We start from the raw sequence: 19,480 nt of genomic DNA on the forward strand, positions 1-19,480 counted from the left end.
TCTACCCACTAGATGCCAGTAGCACCTGCCTCCCAGCATGACAGCCTAAAATGACTCCAGACACTGCCAAACATCCCCTGGGATGGGGGATGGAGGATCATCCCCCCGCATCGAGACCTCATGAGCCAGAACATCCACAGTAAAATCGGGGGTTGAGGAAAGTCTGCACTGGAGGGAGGTTGGACAAAATGGCTTTGCATCAAGTCTCCGGTTTTCAACAACTGCTCAGTATGAAAATGTCAGTGACGGGGATGATAATGACGTTTCTTTAGTCTATTACTCCTAGAGTCTTCTGGGAACCACTTTCTGCTTCCCCCTTCCTTCTCTCACTCCTGTCTGCTCTGGTTAAAGAAATTATAACAGCCAAAGGAAGGCTCTGACTCGCTCATCAAGGTTGGCACCCAAGCCAGAGTAGGGTGTCATCTTACCCAGCTTCCAACATTTGCTCGTCTCAAACCCTGGGTGTAGCATGATTAGACTCAGGCCCACCCACCTGGATTTGGAAGAGTGACCATTTGACCTCCTGCGCACCCCTCTGAGCTATATCATTCTACCATTCTTCTTTCCCTGCAAATCATGGAGATGCCAGCCCTCACCTCCGCAAGCAGAGGCAAAGCTAGACATTTCTGAACCTGGACGACATCATTTCCACTGGATCCCCCCAACCCCCTTCCTGCAGCCAGCCTCCATCCCAGACACCCCTCTGCCCTCTCCCCAGGCTTAGCCCTGGAGCACAGATAGACATCTGGCTCCAGCTCTGCAGTGGCCTTTTGGCATCCTCAGGGCTCCTGTTTACTCTGAGATTATTGTTACCTGCTCCCCCAAGCCACATCACTCCCTGGAGCAGTGCCTGCCCAGGCTGGCCGGGCTGTGCACAGGGCGAGGGGAGTGAATGAATCAGAACACTCCATTTACATTCCTGTCCTCTTCGAATCATTTGTAAATCTCCCCTATCTCGTACCAGCCTCCAACCCTCCTTGGAAAACATATGTTTGGAAGGTTCCCTTCCTTCAGGTTTGGGGAGTAGTTCTTATATGTCATCATCACTCACCAGCATTTAGCAATCATTGCTCATGTAGGACACTAGGACAAGAGAGATGTAAAAGACATGGTCCCTGCCCTTGGGGAGCCAACAGGCTTAGAAAAGTCAAAATAACATGACCTTTGCCCTCAGAAAGCCCGGGTTTAAATCCTCAGGCCCTGACTTGTCTGCTGAGTGACCTGTAGCCAACCCTTCACTCTTATGATCCTCAGTTTTCTAATCTGTAAAATGGGTTTGTACCTCACAGTTTATTGTATAGGATCATTTAAGCAAAAAGGACTTATTTGTAACAAGAGAGATGTTTAAGAATATACATAAATATCAACCTCCAGTTGGGAGAGAGGACATCAGGACATAAAAAATATAAAAGATGCACATGGATGTACATGTAACAGCAGACATATTTTTAGGGGGCCTCTTGAGTATCTTGATTAATGGTCCCCTATGGGTAAGCCAGCTTCCCTCTACCCTGACCCCACTTGCCAATACAGCTTCAGGGAGGGCAGAGAGGGATGGGCAGGAAGAGGTGGGCTTCAAAACTCCAGAGCAAGGAGGAGGGGCCCAAATGGGGTGAGGTGAGCCCAGAGGACAGGGCCTCTTGGACCCTCCCCAGGTGAGACTCAGAGAGAAAACCACTGTGGGGAGAAGTTCTGCACCAGAGAAGGCGTGGGCAGCCCCCACAGAATGAAGAGCGTGGTGAGCCAGGATGGACAGAGGCGCTTGGCTGACTCTCAGGAAACCCCTGAGCTCCCCTGTGGCCTCAGCAAATAAGGGACAGAGGCCACCAGTGTGATGCCACCAGAAGGCAGGGCAGGAAGCAGACCAACCACCCCTCAGCAGACATGGCCAGTGCACACAAGACCCCATATGGCCATCTGGGGAAGGAGAGGGCAGAGGAGAAGAATCTGGAAGACTAAAGAGTTACCCAAAAGGGACCGAGTTGTTTCAACTACTGGGTTGGACAAAGTTTTAAGTTGAACTGGACTAAATTTAGTTAGTTCCCCACTTCCCTAGGCAGGGCTCCTGGGGAAGATGAAAGCAGTTTTAGATCGGACTTGTGCGAAGGGCCACACCCAGGGACTCCAGAGGAGCTGCCTGAGATGAGCTTTCAGAAAATCTCCCACGATAAGCGACATTTCTGCTCAGAAGGGACAACTCCAGTGGCCTTCCCGTATCCAGGGCCTAACAGGAGCCTCAGTGTCTCCTGGACTAGTAGGTGGTGGTTCTCGGGCTCTGTCTGCGGTGGGCTCTTTCCCTCAGACAGACTCGGAGTCAAAGGAAACACGTCTGGAAACAAGTCACATTCACGAGTTACAATGGACCCTGCTCTGCCCGGGTCCATTCAGCATTACCACCTCCCGCTCCGAATTACGTGTAAAGTGCCTGTTCCCTGCACCCTCTTGGAGCCTGCAGATGTACTCTGAGCTAATGGACCGTGCATTCCTGGCCCCTGATAAATCCTGCCAAATCCCAAAGTAGGTTAATCCAATGGTTTTTGGGCTGGGTGCGTTCTTACAAAATGGAGATGAGAACAAAAAGCCACCCCAAGCTCAGCCTTTCACCCTCCAAGAATTTCCCTGAAATCACATAAGGCCCCCACTTCGTTAGCATCCCCCCCAAAAAGGAGAGTGCTTTCCTACATTTGAATCTCTCAGGCTCTGCACCGGGTAATGGGGGCATTTAATCCCCACTTTCCAGATCCGTAAATCTGAGGCCCTGAGCAGCTACGTGACGTCTCAAGGTCAGTCAGTGTCAGAGCCAGGTCTAGTGCAGCAGGATGATTAGCTTGCTGCCTTTCCACACCCTGCAGAGCCCTCGGAAGCCGAAGCAAATGGGATTATCCCCGTATATGAAATGTTGTGCCCTAGACTCCTGGGCAAGACGATCATGAAGTTTCAGGAAGCTTTTCTCCTCTCCTGAGACCACACACAGCTTCTCCTTAGCCTCTCCTCATCCCCACTTTCCATCTGCCTTCACCACTCCTCCCCCACCCTTCGTTAACATTTGGTTCACCTTCTGACCTACCTCATCTAGTAGCAGCTACTTACATCGCAGTAGCATAAAACAGTTGCTACTTCTTGGAGTTGTTATGAAGATAAAAATGAGATAATCTATGAAAGTGCTTAGCTTGGTGCCCGCTGCAGAGAAAAACCTTCAATAAGGCTCCTATTATTAGCAATTACCACCCAACACAGAACAATCAAAAACACAGGGGAGCCCAAAGAAGCGAATCAGCCAACATTTATTGAGCATCTACTACTCTATAAGAAAACGAAAATGAAAATTATTCTAGGAAGTGGCAGGCCTCGCCATCCTGCTCCCACCCACCTGACCCCGCACGCCCCGCACCACCCTGTTTCCTCTCTCAAGCATCACACCACTAGTTTCCCAGTTGCTCAAGCCTGGGAGTCATTTTGATTCCTATTCCCACCACTCCACTCCTATCTAATTGCTTCCTAAGTGCTTTTGACTTTATTCCTATATAGCGCCCAAGTCCAGCTTCTCCTCTCTAACACCCCTACCACTGCTTTCTCTCCCACTAGGACTATAACGGACCATCTTTCCTCCAACATTCATTATCCAGGAGCTGTAATTAGGGGGCTGCAGAAAGAAGCAAACTTGCCATGATGTGAAAATATTCACGCATTTGCATTTCAGCATCCTCCCCGCTTAACACTAGTAACTGTCCCTACCCATCAAGGCACTCTCACATGCAAATGCCATGCAAAGGGGTTGCAAAGGGACACCGAACATTTGGCTAAAGTTGCAGGATTTCATGAAGTTGATGAAAGTGACGTTGGAGACCTGCTCCCGAGCCAGTGCTGGAGGAGAGCCTGGCAGAGTGACAGCAGTGACAGCTGAGGAAGAGAAGACGGACCGGGCTCCAGGCACGATGGGCACTTCAAGGGAATGGTGTGAACATCAAAGGATTGAAAACGGACCTTGGGGAAAGCGGGGAAGCCTTGAACACGTCCGTGATTCTGCTTTGAAAGTCAAGGGAGAAGCGGAGGGTGCCGCATCCTGCTGTCCTGTCATTTTTTCAGAAAAAACCACACCCCTCAAAAGTCAACAATTGGATGGACCTAGAGATTGTCATACTGAGCGAAGTAAGTCAGACAGAGAAATACAAATATCATATGACATCTCTTACATGTGGAATCTAAAAAAAGGTACAAGTGAACTTATCTACAAAACAGAAATAGAGTTACGGATGTAGAAAACAAACTTATGGTTACCAGGAGGTAAGTGGGGAGGGATAAACTGGGAGATTGGGACTGACATACACACACTACCATATATAAAATAGAGAACTAGTAAGTACCTACTGTATAGCACAGGGAACTCTACTCAATACTCTGTAATGACCTATATGGGGAAAGAAGCTAAAAAAAAAGAGTTGATACATGTATATGTATAACTGATTCACTTTGCTGTACAGCAGAAACTAATACAACATTGTAAATCAACTATACTCCAATAAAAGAAAAAACAGTGATCACAGATCACCATAACAAATATAATAATAATGAAAATTTTGAAATATTGCAAGAATTACCAAAACGTGACATAGAGACATGAAGTGAGCAAATGCTATTGGAAAAATGGAGCCAATAGACTTGCTCGACACAGTTGCCACAAACCTTCAATTTGTAAAAAAGAAAAAAAAAGCAGTATCTTCAAAGTGCAATAAAGTGAAGCTCAGTAAAATGGAGGAAAAAAGTAAACAATTGATTCATTCCTTGTTCTAAGATCTAGCACAGAGCTGCAATTATTACATGAGCATTGCGAAATTTAAGAAAAAGTTTTTTCAGAATTTTTTGTATCATTTTTCAAAATTGTATATTAACCAAACCTTTGTAGAAACTATTTACTCAAAAATGTGGCCTTCCTCCAATACGGTCCTCAGATAATGAAGGTTCCTCATCTTGCAGTTGTCTGCCGCAGGGTGTTTGCACTCTCCCCACTACAGCATGTCTGGCTGAACTTGCCCTTACTGACAAGCTTCCGTGCTGCCCCACTGCCCAGGACTAAAGTCCCGAATTCTTCCCCCAGCATCACGGCCCTGCACAATCTGGAGGCTCCCGCCTTTCCACTCCCAGCCTCTGCACCCCTGCTCCCTCTGGGCTGCAGCCCTGCCACTTCCCTGTGAGTCCTCCCCGGTGCCCCGCTCTTTCTAGCTGAAGGACCTTTGTTCATATTCCCTCTGCTGCCTGGAACCCTCTTTACTGGGAGAGGAGATACAGTGCTAGTTTGTTCAAAGAAGACACTTTAATAAATATTTGTAAAATGAAGGAATGAGCTGTGAAAGTTCTTCCTGATTCTGACAAATTCAAATGTCTGTTAAGACACACATCCCATCACTCTTGGAAGCATTCCACCGCCAACCATCCCTGAATCTGCCATGTGATCCCCACCTCCTGCTATATCTGTAAATGAATACTCTAGCACACCTTACTAGAATATCTTCTTCATTTTATGATTGCATTAGAGCAAGCTACCATTGTTCTAGAAGCAAGATCCCAGAGCACATCAATCCCTAGCATTTCGAATGTCCAGGAGCTCTCAGCAGGGGGTGGGATACTGGAGACACCCCGGGAGGAGTGTCACCAATACATGTTCAAAGATGTAGGATTCCAAATCCTACCAGTATTCTTCTGAACAATGGCGGTGTGACTCCTTATGGCTACTATAATTTTTATATCTTCAAAATCACTCCTTTCAAGCTGCACTACATATAATAAAGCACGCTAAATAATCCACCTCTGTGCCCCCCCATAGGTCGGCTCTCGTCTGCACTCCTGGTTCCCGTAGCTACCCAGAAGGCGGCCCTCACACCTGACAGCAGAGCCTGGTGCAGAGGGCAGCTAGAACCCATCGCAGCATTTGGCCGAGGACAATTTTGGGCTGGGGGAGTCTTCAGCTTCCAGGAGCTTGGAACATCCCAGAGAGTTAATGTACTTCAAAAAAGAGGAAAAAATGGGAAAGGTTGGTGGACCATCTTTTGAACCAGAGGTCATCTTGCTTTACCTTCTAAGTTATCAGTGGGGAGGAAAAGGAAAAAAAGAAAACTCTTCACAGTTGAGGGAATTTATTTAAATTATTTCAGAATTTCTTTCTAGTTGTTCGCGGAGCCCACCAAGCCAATTCTCATCTAATTTCTGCTATTGTTGAAGGAATAAGGCTTGATGGTGTGAAACTGCTTGAGGACTTCCTATCCTTAACCCCCCACTTTAAATCATAACTTTAACGCTATTTAGAGGGGGAAATTTCTTGGTAGACTATAAAAATGGAATTGATACACTGGAGGGAAAAAAATCAGTAAGTAAGTACGTTTGGGGCCTTATGCAAGTACATCTTAGAGCCAGTTTCCAGGAAGTAGCTTGCTTACTGAGTTTAATTATAATACCTTTTGGATTCAAAAATAAGACAGGCCTCTGTTTCCCTGCCCCAGGGAGCAATGACATCACGCGGCCTTCTCCCGGCGCCGACACAAAGAGCGGCGCGGAGAGGCCGCTGCGGGGGGAGCCGGCGGCCGCCGCTGCCGCCCCGGGCCCCGGGGCCCCGCCGGCCAGGCCCGCCGCCCGCGGCCCGCGCCCTCCGTCTTCCTCCGCCGCCGCCTCGGTCGCCGCCGCCCGCGCCGCCCGCACCGCCAGCGCGCCGCTGAGCCCGCGCCCGGCCGCCCGCACCGCCAGCGCGCCGCTGAGCCCGCGCCCGGCCGCGCCGGCCCCTTCCCATGCGGGCGGCGCGGGCCCTGGGAGGGGCGCCCGCAGCCAGCCGCGCAGCATGCACTGGGGGGTTGGCTTTGCCTCGTCCAGGCCGTGCGTGGTGGATCTGAGCTGGAACCAGAGCGTCTCCTTCTTCGGCTGGTGGGCCGGGTCCGAGGAGCCCTTCTCCTTTTATGGGGACATCATCGCTTTCCCTTTGCAGGATTACGGTGGGATCATGGCAGGGCTGGGCTCCGATCCCTGGTGGAAGAAAACCCTTTACTTGACCGGGGGAGCTTTGCTGGCCGCAGCTGCGTATCTGCTCCACGAACTCCTGGTCATTAGATGTTTACATTGAGTTGGGAAACCGTGTTGTAATGCAGATAATAAACAAATGGCTGCCTGTTTTTGAGCCCTTAATAGGGGGCTCTGCTTAGAAGTGCTTTACCTATGTGATTGCATTTAACCTTCGCAACTGCCAACTGCTGTTGAATGCTTGATCTCCATTTCTTAGATGAGGAAATTTAGGCTGATAGAGGTTAAGCAATTCACCCAAGATCCCGTAATAAGAGTAGTAGGATCCAGATTCAAATCTGAGAATGTGTGTCTGCGGAGCCCGCACTTCTACTACTTTCTCCTAACAAGTACCAATTCTGGAATAAGTTTTGATGGCGGAGAGGAAGAGAACTGGGGCATTGCTCAGGGAAGACAAGTCTGTGGCACAGACCTGAGTTTTTGACAACCGCTAGGGACACAGAGGGAATAGGGGAAGAAGACCAAGGAAAATGCGGCACTGGGATTTGGAGGTTACGCGATAGAGACCTTCACTTGACGGGAAGTCTAAGTTTCAGTTGTCTGTGTAGTTTAGGCAAAACACAAAACAATCTGAAATATGTGGGATGGAAAATCCATCTTGAAATGGCTACGCTGTCTGAGTTCACTGGCAATCATATTCTTCACCACGGTACTTGGATTTCCTGCTGCGTAGACTTAATCTATGGGTACATCTCCAGAGTGGAAAGTAAAGTTGACAGGAAACAGCAAGAGATTGACTCCAAAGATGCTATTATTTTGCATCAGTTTGCAAGACCTAACAATGGTGTCCCCAGTTTATCTCCTTTCTGTTTGAAAATGGAAACTTATTTAAGGATGGCTGACTTACCCTATCAGAACTATTTTGGTGGAAAGCTCTCTGCTCAAGGGAAAATGCCTTGGATTGAATATAATCATGAAAAAGTTTCTGGGACAGAATTCATAATTGACTTTCTGGAAGAGAAACTTGGAGTGAATTTAAACAAAAACCTTGGTCCTCATGAAAGAGCCATCTCCAGGGCAGTGACTAAGATGGTGGAGGAGCATTTCTATTGGACCTTAGCTTATTGCCAGTGGGTGGACAATCTCAGTGAGACCCGGAAGATGCTCTCTCTTAGTGGTGGCGGTCCCTTCAGTAACCTGCTGAGGTGGGTTGTGTGCCACATAACGAAAGGAATCGTGAAACGCGAGATGCACGGCCACGGCATTGGCCGCTTCTCAGAGGAAGAGATTTACATGCTGATGGAGAAGGACATGCGGTCTTTAGCAGGGCTTCTGGGTGATAAGAAGTACATCATGGGGCCCAAGCTTTCCACTCTTGACGCCACCGTCTTTGGACACTTGGCACAGGCAATGTGGACCTTACCAGGGACGAGACCTGAGCGGCTGATAAAAGGTGAGCTGATCAATCTTGCCATGTACTGTGAGAGGATAAGGAGGAAATTCTGGCCTGAGTGGCACCATGATGATGACAACACCGTCTATGAGTCCGAGGAGAGCTGTGAAGACAGCAAAACGCATACGCCCCTGCTGGACTTCAGCTCTTACTCAAGGACAGAGACCTTTGAAGATGAGGGAGCAGAGAACAGTTTTTCCAGAACCCCAGACACGGATTTCACTGGACACTCGCTCTTTGATTCTGATGTGGACTTGGATGACTACACAGACCATGAACAGTGCAAGTGACGTTCAGCCCCGCCGACCCTCCTCTGTTGGAGCTGCCATTCCCTGGGGTCAGTCCAGTTTCCCGGGTGGAAATCCATCCGCGCTGGGAGGAGATCTTCGTGCTTGACACAGTTCTCACAAGCTAACGGGACTAGAGCAGCCTTATTTCTTTTTTGTACAAACAAGACACAGAACCATTCCGATGGCTCCATTTAAAAACAAACAGGCAGGGCTTCCCTGGTGGCTCAGTGGTTGAGAGTCTGCCTGACAGTGCAGAGGACGCGGGTTCGAGCCCTGGTCTGGGAAGATCCCACATGCCGCGGAGCAACTGGGCCCGTGAGCCACAATTACTGAGCCTGCGCGTCTGGAGCCTGTGCTCCGCAACAAGAGGGGCCGCGATAGTGAGGGGCCCGCGCACCGCGATGAAGAGTGGCCCCCACTTGCCGCAACTAGAGAAAGCCCCAGCACAGAAACGAAGACCCAACACAGCCATAAATAAATAAATAAATAAAATAAATAAACCCAAAGTTAAAAAAAAAAAACAAAAACAAACAGGCAAAAAAGAAAGTCAGCATGGTTCCTGAAATCCACTTTTGTTTTCATTAGAAAACCAAGATTGTGTGGTAGAGCAGGTGCAAGAGCAGGTTGTCCGCAGATGGTGTGTACATCGATCCCCTGCAACCCGAGGGCTTAGGTGCAAGATGGATTCTTGAACGTCCTTCATGCAGCAGGGTTCAAAGTCAGGAGAGATGTCATGAGAAGGAATGTAGGCGATAAATGTTCTATGGTGGCTGCTTGTATTTCCTGTGTGTATATTGTATGTTGAGATATAAGTCAAATAAAATCCATATTCAAAAAAAAAAAAAAATAAGACAAATGCTAGAGGCCAGGTTCTTTTTTTTTTTTTTTTTTTTTTTTTTGGCTGTGTTGGGTCTTTGTTTCTGTGCGAGGGCTCTCTCTAGTTGCGGCGAGCGGGGGCCACTCTTCATCGCGGTGCGCGGGCCTCTCACTGTCGCGGCCTCTTTTGTTGCGGAGCACAGGCTCCAGTCGCGCAGGCTCAGTAGTTGTGGCTCACGGGCCTAGTTGCTTCGCGGCATGTGGGATCTTCCCAGACCAGGGCTCGAATCCGTATCCCCTGCATTGGCAGGCAGATTCTCAACCACTGCGCCACCAGGGAAGCCCTAGAGGCCAGGTTCTAATGGAGAAAAGAAATAAAAAGATGAGCACTGAGATTCATCACTAGCTCTGGCCAAGGTTGAAACATACATGACGAGGTAAAAAACGGTCTTCACTGTTTGTGCTGAGGCAGAACATACAGCTTGTCAAGCTCCCACCTCTACAAACAATGGTAGGTGGTGTGGCACCTCCAAATCGGGGCTGGGATTCCAAGGCTTCCAAACGTACGTGTGGGTCCTCAAAATGCGACAAACATGAAACACAGCCTGATGGAGAGTCTCCATGGCAGCATGAGGACGGCCTTCCAGCCTCACACATACTAAGACATGAGGTGAAGTGAGCTCAGATATATCAATAAAATGCCCGGGAGCCCAGTGGGGTGTTGTGAACAGAAATCAATGTATTTTTAGGCTGGGGAAATATCCTGAGTACAGTGCCTAAGAGCAAAAAGATGCAAAAGGAGGCAGAAAGGAATCAAAACTCTTAGGGTGAGGGGCAGAGGGGACCCTGGCCAGGTGGGCGTCAGGCAACCACAGAGAAAGCAATTTCCACCAGCAGCCAGTGTAGGTGTGCCTGGGGCTCATCTACAAAAGAACAGCATTTCTCCAAAGACCAAAGGAAGGATGGCTAGCAGCAGTTCAAGAAGCTCAGAAGGGTGAAAGCCGATTAGAATGCAGAAAGTCCAAAGGGTCAGTGCCATAACTGAAGCCCAGCAGGGCCTTGGTGTAGAGTGAAGGGGATAAACCCGTCACAATTGGTTTGCTGATCTGTTCTGTCTGGCTTGTGCAGGGCTGGCCTGCATGGTGATTGATATGTTTGAATTGGGAGGTTTCACATAAACAACCAGATTTCTGGCTTCTCTTAAAAACTACAAAAAAAAAACCCCAAAACACTATAAAATCTGGCCAAAATTCCTCTATCTATCCAATCTACAAATATTTATTGAGCATCTACTCTGTGCCAAGTATTATTCCAGGCCCTAAGGATACAACAGTGGGAGAAAAAATTCCTTGATGTTATGGAGTTTCCATTCTAGTGGGAAAGACAAAGGATAAATAAATCCCTGTGCCAGGTGGTGGTAAATGCCATGAAGGAAAGGAAAGCAAGGTTGTGGGAGTGAGAGTAGGGGGCTGCTATGAGAGGTCGAGCAGTTGGGACGGACCTCCCGGCTCTTTATGGTAACATCCAGTTCAAGCTGGGGGATGGCTTCCGCCACGGGCAGGGCTGGCTGTCTAGTTTGCTACAGTCCACAGTTCCACGAGTCTCTGCTGTTACCCACTCCTGGCCTAGAGGAGCAGGCAAAAGGGCAACAGCTGAGATGACAAGAGGGAGGCGACAGGAACTGACAAGGCCAAGAGAAAGCCTCTGAAAGAGAGGGGCCTCTGGGAAGGACTTGCAAAATGGCCTCAACTGGTGCAACGGACACTCTGCTTGTTTCAGTTCCTCAAATCAGTGTAGCTCTTAGAACAAAGGCAGCATCTGTCCTTCCACCAGTGAGTAGGTGGCATGGATTTGCTTCCGGGAGGACCAGCCTCCTGTGGGAGGAGGAGAGAGCAGAGGAGGGAAAGGGAGGGCCCACGCTTCTGTACTGTGGGTGGTGGGGACTGAAGGTGCAGCCTGTGAACCACAGCCTGGAACGCTCCCGTGAGAGCTTCTAGTAAACGCCCCAGGCTGAACCAAGTTTCACGGAGGCCCAAGCACAGACTTCCTGTTCCTGCACCAGCCAGTCTCCACCTCGGCTCTGTCCTCTCCGGGAGGACCCCAGCACCCAGCACACACAGGCTCCCCACGCCCTTGGGGACCCGGATGCAGCATCCCCAGTGCCCCATCAACTGCACTGTCTTCAGCTGGCCCCCGGTCTCCTGTAATGATGCCCTGTAAACAGCCACATTAGGCGGGGGTAGCAGTGTGCCCCTAAGAAGTCAGAGAGGGCTGGAGGAGCCCAAGACTCACAGCCTGTCCCTGAAGGAGAAATCGTCCTTGGGCCCTGGGATGGTGTCTGCAAAGTGGGAAGCTAAGCTGAGGGGAGTATCAGGCATGGGGTTGGGCCCTAACAGTGGGGATCCTATTGGGTCTGTGGACTACATTAAAATGACTGTCCTCTAAAAATATAGGACCCAAGTATTTGGGCCAGCACTCTTCTGAGTAGGAATCAGCCACACTCTGGAACTTGGTTTTCAGACCCAAACTTCAGGCTGCTCAGCCAAGAGGGAGCTCAGAGAGCGCCTCCCCCACTGGCCTGACACCACTCACCATCTCCTTACCAGGTTAGTAACCTCAAGGGCAAGAGTTTGCCTCCCTGGGGACTCAGGGGCTGGCCTGCATTTTTTGCATCTCTCTTAGGAAGTGAGGGATAGTCAGGACACCTCTTAGTAAAACTGAAGATTACTGACAAAATTCCCTTGCTGCAAAAAGAAATCTCCCCCTGGCAGAAGCAGCCTAACATTCTTGTAATGTGGGGTTCTTAATCTTTCCTGTGCCTGGACCCTTTGGCAGTTTAGTGAAGTCCAGAGCTGATCTCAGCATAATGTTTCTAAATGCATAAAATAAAAAAATAGGACTACAAAAAGTATATTGAAACAGTTATCAAGATATGTTTTTAAAATTATGATGTCGTAAAGTTGGTGCTTCTTTATTAACATTCTATATAAAAGATTTGTGGTAGGGCCTAATAAACTGCATAATTATGAGGTGATGATGAGTATAAATGGTATTTTGAGATATTTGCAACAATTGTAATGTAATAGGAATATAATCCATGATTTCTATTACTGTGCTTCATTGCCTGCATTCATACCAAAAGGAGATAAGTTAGTAAGGGTTAGTGTAACTAAAAATGTAACACTACACTTCTTTCATGCTCTTAAGATAATGTTCTATATACAAATTCTCCTGTAATACACCGATTTAAATTCATACTAAAGTGTAAATGGTTGTTCTGGGCCCTTTCCTCAGCATAGATAGGACAGTGGTGATAATGGGGCCAAACATGAGGTCACTAAGCACTAAGAATCAAACAGAAGGGAAAGGTATTCCACAAAGAAAGGGAATCACTGGGACTTCCCTGGAGGTCCAGTGGTTAAGACTCCACCCTTCCATTGCAGGAGGCATGGGTTTGATCCCTGCTCGCAGGAACTAAGATCCCACATGTCGTGTGGCATGGCCAAAATACATATATATAAATAAATAACTCTCAGATGTTTATACTTTAAAGTGGGGGGAGGGGCGGATCACTAAAAGTAGGAGAAGACTGTATTAACAAAAGCAAACTTCCCCATGTCACTTACGCGGCCCAGTTCCTTGGGCCGCAAGGAACTGTCATCTGCTGTTTTCCTGCCTCCTAGAAGTCTGACCCTGCACTCTCCAGAATCAATGAGGGGGTCTGGCTGCTTTGAGTTCTATGAGGCTTCCCCTGATTGCTCATTAAAAGTAACCATTCAGGGCTTCCCTGGTGGCGCAGTGGTTGAGAGTCTGCCTGCTGGTGCAGGGGACATGGGTTCGAGCCCTGGTCTGGGAGGATCCCACATGCCGCGGAGCGGCTGGGCCCGTGGGCCACAACTGCTGAGCCTGTGCGTCTGGAGCCTGTGCTCCGCAACAAGAGAGGCCACGATGGTGAGAGGCCTGTGCACCGCGATGAAGAGTGGTCCCCGCTTGCCGCAGCTAGAGAAAGCCCTCGCACAGAAGCGAAGACCCAACACAGCCAAACATAAATAAATAAATTAAATTAATTTAAAAAAAAAAAAAGTAACCATTCAGTCCTAGTGAATTGATTTACTTCACCCCAGTCCTCGAAGGATGCTACAGATCAAAAGGTATCTAGAAAAAATGCTTGTGAAGATGCTGACACCAGTCCCGACACCTGAGGGCGATGCATGCCTGGCGCTTGTTGCAGGAGAGCAGGCCGCTCCCGATGGGGGAGCGTGGCTCACAGAGGAAAATGGATGCAAGGGTTGCATCAGAGAAGGCACCTGGACTTAGGCGTTGTTGTTCACTCTTTGTCTATAGAGACAAGTGAAACTGGCCAGTCACTCCCTTTTCAAAACGAAAATACAGAATATAAAAGTCTACTCAATAAATACAACAAAGATGAAAAAGACATCGATTCCATAAAGGTGAGGAGAAAACAGCAAGTCACTAGAGAAAGAAGGGTGGAAGAGATAAGCACACACAAGCACAAACACACAGAGTAGAAGACACAGAGGGGGAAATAGCAGGATAAAGAGAGAAACCCCAATACTCACCGAACCCTTCAAAGAAAAGCTTGGCTCCCTCGCTAATCTTCGCTCTGCATGGAAAATAAACCATCACTAGATCAAAAGCTTGCATAAACACTGTAGCATTTGTTATTCAGAAAGCACTCTAATTTCTAGCTAAATTCTGCAAGTCTCTGTTCCTCATTTGTTAAGGAAGAAAATCTCCTGCTCCTAATTGCTGAAAGCAGCAAGTGACAAAAGATGCCCAAAGATGTATCAAGTCCTGTTGCATTTTCACAACCGTAGGCATAAGTGATACCCCATCTCAGTGTTCCCCTGCCTGCAGACATGTTAAGGTAAGGGCGGTGGACCTGTGCGGTCCTGCTGAGCCTGGGAGAGACAGGCTGACTCAGAGGCTCAGAGCAGAGTACCCCCCCAGGGGGCCACAGGATCCAGCTAGCAGAAGGTGGAGGGATCTCCCTGTATTCCTTTACCCACAGCCACCTCAGGGCCTTGGGACAATGTCATTCCTTGTCTGTTCCTGGGACATCCCTCCTGGGCAAGGACCAGCAAGCACCTTCAAACACCTTTATGTTCCTCCCAGTGGTATCAGTGATCTGAGGATAGATAAGCCAACGTGCTGATTTGCATGCACTTTGAAATCCTTTAAAAATAAAGACATGTAGTCACCTTCAGGATGGGAATCTTTTTTTCTTTTTTTTTTTCCTTTGGCGGTGCCTCTCGGCTTGCGGGATCTTAGTTCCCCAACCGGGGATCGAACCCATGCCCCCTGCAGTGAAAGTGCCGAGTCCTAACCACTGGACCACCAGGGGAGTCCCCAGGATGGGATTTTTTTTACTCGAAATACCTGATCCAGCCTGACGGCCAAGAGTGATATTGGCAAAGAAGGAAGAAAAAACACAAGTAGCCTCTGATTTAAGATACCCCTGTTTTCATGATTTAATAATGATACAAAGCAAAGCGTTTAGGTAACAGATCAGAAGTCCAGTGAACATTCACGGAGCCCTGCTACACCCCAGGCACGATGGATTATAGAGACGCGGAAGAGAGTCAGACCCACGGAGCACACAGGCAGGGCTCCCAGGGTTATTACAACCACTTCTGCCCATCGCAGTGCCCACTTCCGGGAGGACAAGGAGCCGTGTCGATTCTCTACTCATCACAACCACCCGGCAGGCTGGGTTTGATTACATGCCCACTGTACAGCTGTGCAAACTGAGGTGGCGAGGCTACAGGCAGACCATGAAGACCCAGGTCTCCCTGGGGGGCTTTTTGCACGTGGGGTGCTGAGTTAGGCACTGCTGGTAGCACAGATCCAGAGAAGGAGAAGAGCAGCCTTCAGGGAGGGACATGTCCTGGAGCACTGCAGGGTGATGGATTCAGGGGCAGGGAGAAGATGGCAGGACCAATGAGTCCAAAGAACAGAGGTGACCTGGGGCGGGGAGAGCACACAGTCTGGCCAGACCTGGTCCCCGCCACCCCACTGGCATATTGAGGTACACTTTCTCCATTCTGTCGGCCCACTGCACACTGCCCCCTTCTTTTGGAGAACCCCCCTGTGGTTTGGGGGGAGGTTGGCAGTCAGAAGAGCAAGCCCATGACCCAAGCTGAGCCAACCAAATAGGACCTCACCCCTCTGGCTGAAATAACTGAACCCAAGGAGTGGGCAAAGATCCCAACCACCAGATCAGAGACTTTTTCTGAGGTTTGTAAAATCAAAGGTGGTTTGCGATACTACCAAGTTGAAGTCTGGAACCCTAGTGGTCATCTCTCCTTCTGTGTGAAGCCTGCCTGGCATGGAAGAGGGCGGAGTGGAGACAGAACAGGCAGAGAGAGCTCCAGGAACACCTAGATCCCTAGATCCAGGCTTCCCGAGGCCAGCACTGCCCTTCCCTTTCCACAGTCTAGTGGGATGAGCCAATAACTTCTCCTTTTTCTTTAAGCTGGTTGGGTTGAACTTTTGAAGCCAATGACTAAAGGAGTTCTGGCCAGCGCACAGTCATGACTTACCGCGTCGGGTGAAAGGAGCCAGAAACGTGTACTTCGTGGTGGGACAGAATCTATTTCTGTGGACCCAGAGGCCACAGAGGGACACACATGGGCCAACGTGCAAAGGAGAGACAGACGGTGCTGGGACAGGCAGCAGAGAGACCAGCGAGGTGCCTGCAGCTCCCCGTGTGATGCGCCCACCATGAGCCTTCGCTGGAAATGGGCACCGCAGACGTGCCCGACAGGGAATAATCCCGCTCTTAACAACTTATTCCCTCTCACTATGGTGTGGCCCTGAGACCTCCTCACACTGGAGGGGTGCTGTGTGTGCGGCCCTTGCTAGATCTGGTGAGCGTGGGCTCTGCCGGGAAGACCAAGCGTGGTAAGTCTGCGGCTGCAGGGAACCCCTCCTCAGCGTGTCAGGGTGAAGAGCTCCAGGCCTGGGGATCCAGGGAGGGATTTTGTCTGCGGGCTGTTTCATCAACAGACACCCATTTGATTACTTGTGTGGAGGCAAACCGCACTGCCCTCAGGCAGAGACTGAGTCACCCAACAGAAAGTCATATTACACAGTAAGAATTATCTGGAGCAATTGAATTCTTAGCATTGCAGACTTCCCAGTCTTTCTTCCTATAATAACGTCTCCAAAGAAAGTTAGCTCCTGGACTCTACATGAGCACAGACTCTGGTGGGAGCCAAGAGGCTCACATGGCGAGGATGAAGGCTGGCTTGGCGAGAAATACATTGTGTATACATAATATATTACATTGAAATAGTTATCAAAATATGTTTTTAAAATTAGAATATGGTAAGGTTCGTGCTTCTTTATTAACATTCTATATAAAAGTTTTGGAGTGGTGACTAATAAGCAGTGTAATTATGAGGTAATGACGACTATGTGGTATTTTGAATTATTTGCAACAATTGTAATGTAATATGAATATAATCCATGATTTCTATTACTGTGCTTCATTGTCTGCATTCATACCAAAAGGAAATAAGTTATGAGAGTTGGTGTAACTAAAGATGTAACAGTACAATTCTTTCATGCTCTGGAGATAATGTTCAATATACAAATCCTCTGGTAGCCCACTGACTCAAATTCACACTAAAGTGTAAATGATTGTCCTGGGCCCTTTCCTCAGAGTAGATAAGACAGTGGTGATAGTGGGACCGAATATGAGGCCACTAAGCGCTGGGAATCAAATAGAAGGGAAAGATATTCCGTGGTGACTGAAGCAGCCACACTTCAAACCTGCTGACAAAAACCCTCACACACACACACTACCACGGAGAAGGACATTCACTGCACCATTTTGTATAATAGCTGTAAAGAGAAAATAACTCGTGTCCATCAGTAGGAGACAGGCTAAATCAACTGGTACTTCGCACAATGGACTGCAATATTCTGAGTGGTTACAAAGGAATGAAGCCCTTCATACGCTGACATGGAAAGAGCTCCAAGACATTTTGTTTAGTAAAATAATAACAAATAATGGAAAGGTGCTAAACAATGTTTACAGTATGCTGCCTTCAAGGCAAGAAAGAGATACAAATTAGAATATGTATTTAGACTTGCTTGAATTTGCATAAAGAAACACTGAAAGGATAAGAAAAAAAAAAAAGGTTCCAGGACAGCAAGCAGTGGAATAGATGGAGACAGACAGGAAGCTGAATCTTCACGGTGGACCTTTCAGTTGTTTTCATTTTTGAACAGTGTGTGTATTCAAAATAATAATAAAATCACAGTAACACAAAACTGTGTAAAGGACATCATTTTCATTATATAGATCGACTGTTAAAAAAATAATAGTAACAGGACTTCCCTGGTGGTGCAGTGGTTAAGAATCCGTCTGCCAATGCAGGGGACACGGGTTCGAACCCTGATCTGGAAGATCCCGCGTGCCGCGGAGCAACTAAGCCCGTGAGCCACAACTACTGCGCCTGCGCGTCTGGAGCCCGTGAGCCACAACTACTGAAGCCGGCGCACCTAGAGCCCGTGCTCCGCAACAAGAGAAGCCACTGCAATAAGAAGTCCGCGCACCGCAACGAAGAGTAGCCCCCGCTCACCGCAACTAGAGAAAGCCCACGCACAGCAACGAAGACCCAAAACAGCCAAAAATAAATAAATAAAATAAATAAATTTTTAAAAAAATAATAAAAAAGATGTTTTAAACCTGGAATAGACCCCACTGCGCTGTGCTGGACTGTGTCAAGCCTGAAAGGCACTGAACAAATATGAATCCCTGTCACACCCTGATTCAACAGGTGCAGCATGACACCCCCTGGTTCTCTGATCAGGAAGTCTTCTTCTTAATCTCGCCACGATCCGCCCATCGTTAACGCCACCGAGCTCAAGTCTCACAGGCCACACAGGTTGCTGTCACTCAGCTCCTGGCAACCACCCTGGTGCCGAGTTGCAGGCCTGGCATGCAGGCACCCACTTCGATACGTGTTGAGGCTCCGTCTGGTCCACAGGCCCTCCGGCCCCGTACCAAGCATCCTTCAGGAAATTGGACTCAACAACCCCTTTCCGCTCTGCTCATTAAAAACCACCACTGCAAAAAAAAAAAAAAAAAAAAAAAAAAACACCACTGCAGCAGGGCTAACCCGGAGCGGCCTCCACGGCGTGGCCCACTCACTTTGATGTGAGCTGGATTCGGAGAATCGGGTTCATTTACTGCTCCTCTAGCTGCGGGCTCCATCAGCAGCGCACACTCACCATGGTAACGCTCAGGCCTCTTTGGGGAACCCTTCTTTTCTCTGAGCTTAAAACTATTCAAAGGAAGATCTATCCAAGTTGATCAATTAAAAGACACTTACTAAATACCTTTTCCAAAGTCAAAACGTCTACAACAAGAAGCTGTTAAAAGCATAGATTAGAAGTTGTGTTTCCCTGAGACACGTGCTAAATTAGGTTAAATATTTAGCTGGAAGTAAAAAGGCACAGCACACTCATCCAGAGCAAGAAAAGGTCAGAACGCTACCCCTGGGTGAGCCCTCACACAAAGGCTCAGGACACGGAGACTGTGGCTTTCAGGGAACAGGGCACACGTCTGTGTGGTACCCGAATCGTTCTCACTGCTTTGTGCTCACGCCCCATGAGCTCTGGCTAAGGGGATATCGGCTCTACTCGTTAAAGGAGAGAACACTAGAAGCATTTAAAATAAACACCGGTGATTTTCAAAATCATAAAAGTTTCCAACAGGCTCAAGAGAACAGGAGGAACAAGGAGAAAAAAGATGGAGGGGAAATCTCCTGAAGGATAAAGGGTGATCGGGGCCGCGTGGATGCTGAGATTTTGTTTGTTTGGCTAATTTTCAGCAAATAGGATTTGTCTCCTCCTGCCTTCGTTTCCAGGTCTATTTCCTGCAGCT

General features: G+C 48.4%; 2 protein-coding genes across 2 annotated transcripts in view; one reads left to right on the forward strand and one right to left on the reverse strand.

Annotated features, from left to right (window-relative positions):
• The window catches only part of LOC130704877 (calpain-8-like), a 68,103-nt gene that overhangs the window by 39,573 nt on the left and 9,050 nt on the right, over positions 1–19,480 (reverse strand).
• On the forward strand, positions 6,800–8,947 carry LOC103010816 (failed axon connections homolog). Its single transcript, XM_057533670.1, has 2 exons — positions 6,800–7,094; positions 7,775–8,947. Exons 1-2 carry the CDS (start codon positions 6,827–6,829, stop codon positions 8,743–8,745), a joined length of 1,239 nt encoding a protein of 412 aa, XP_057389653.1. The 5' UTR covers positions 6,800–6,826; the 3' UTR covers positions 8,746–8,947.

Source organism: Balaenoptera acutorostrata, chromosome 1, assembly GCF_949987535.1.
Source record: "Balaenoptera acutorostrata chromosome 1, mBalAcu1.1, whole genome shotgun sequence".
Lineage (NCBI taxonomy): Eukaryota > Metazoa > Chordata > Mammalia > Artiodactyla > Balaenopteridae > Balaenoptera > Balaenoptera acutorostrata.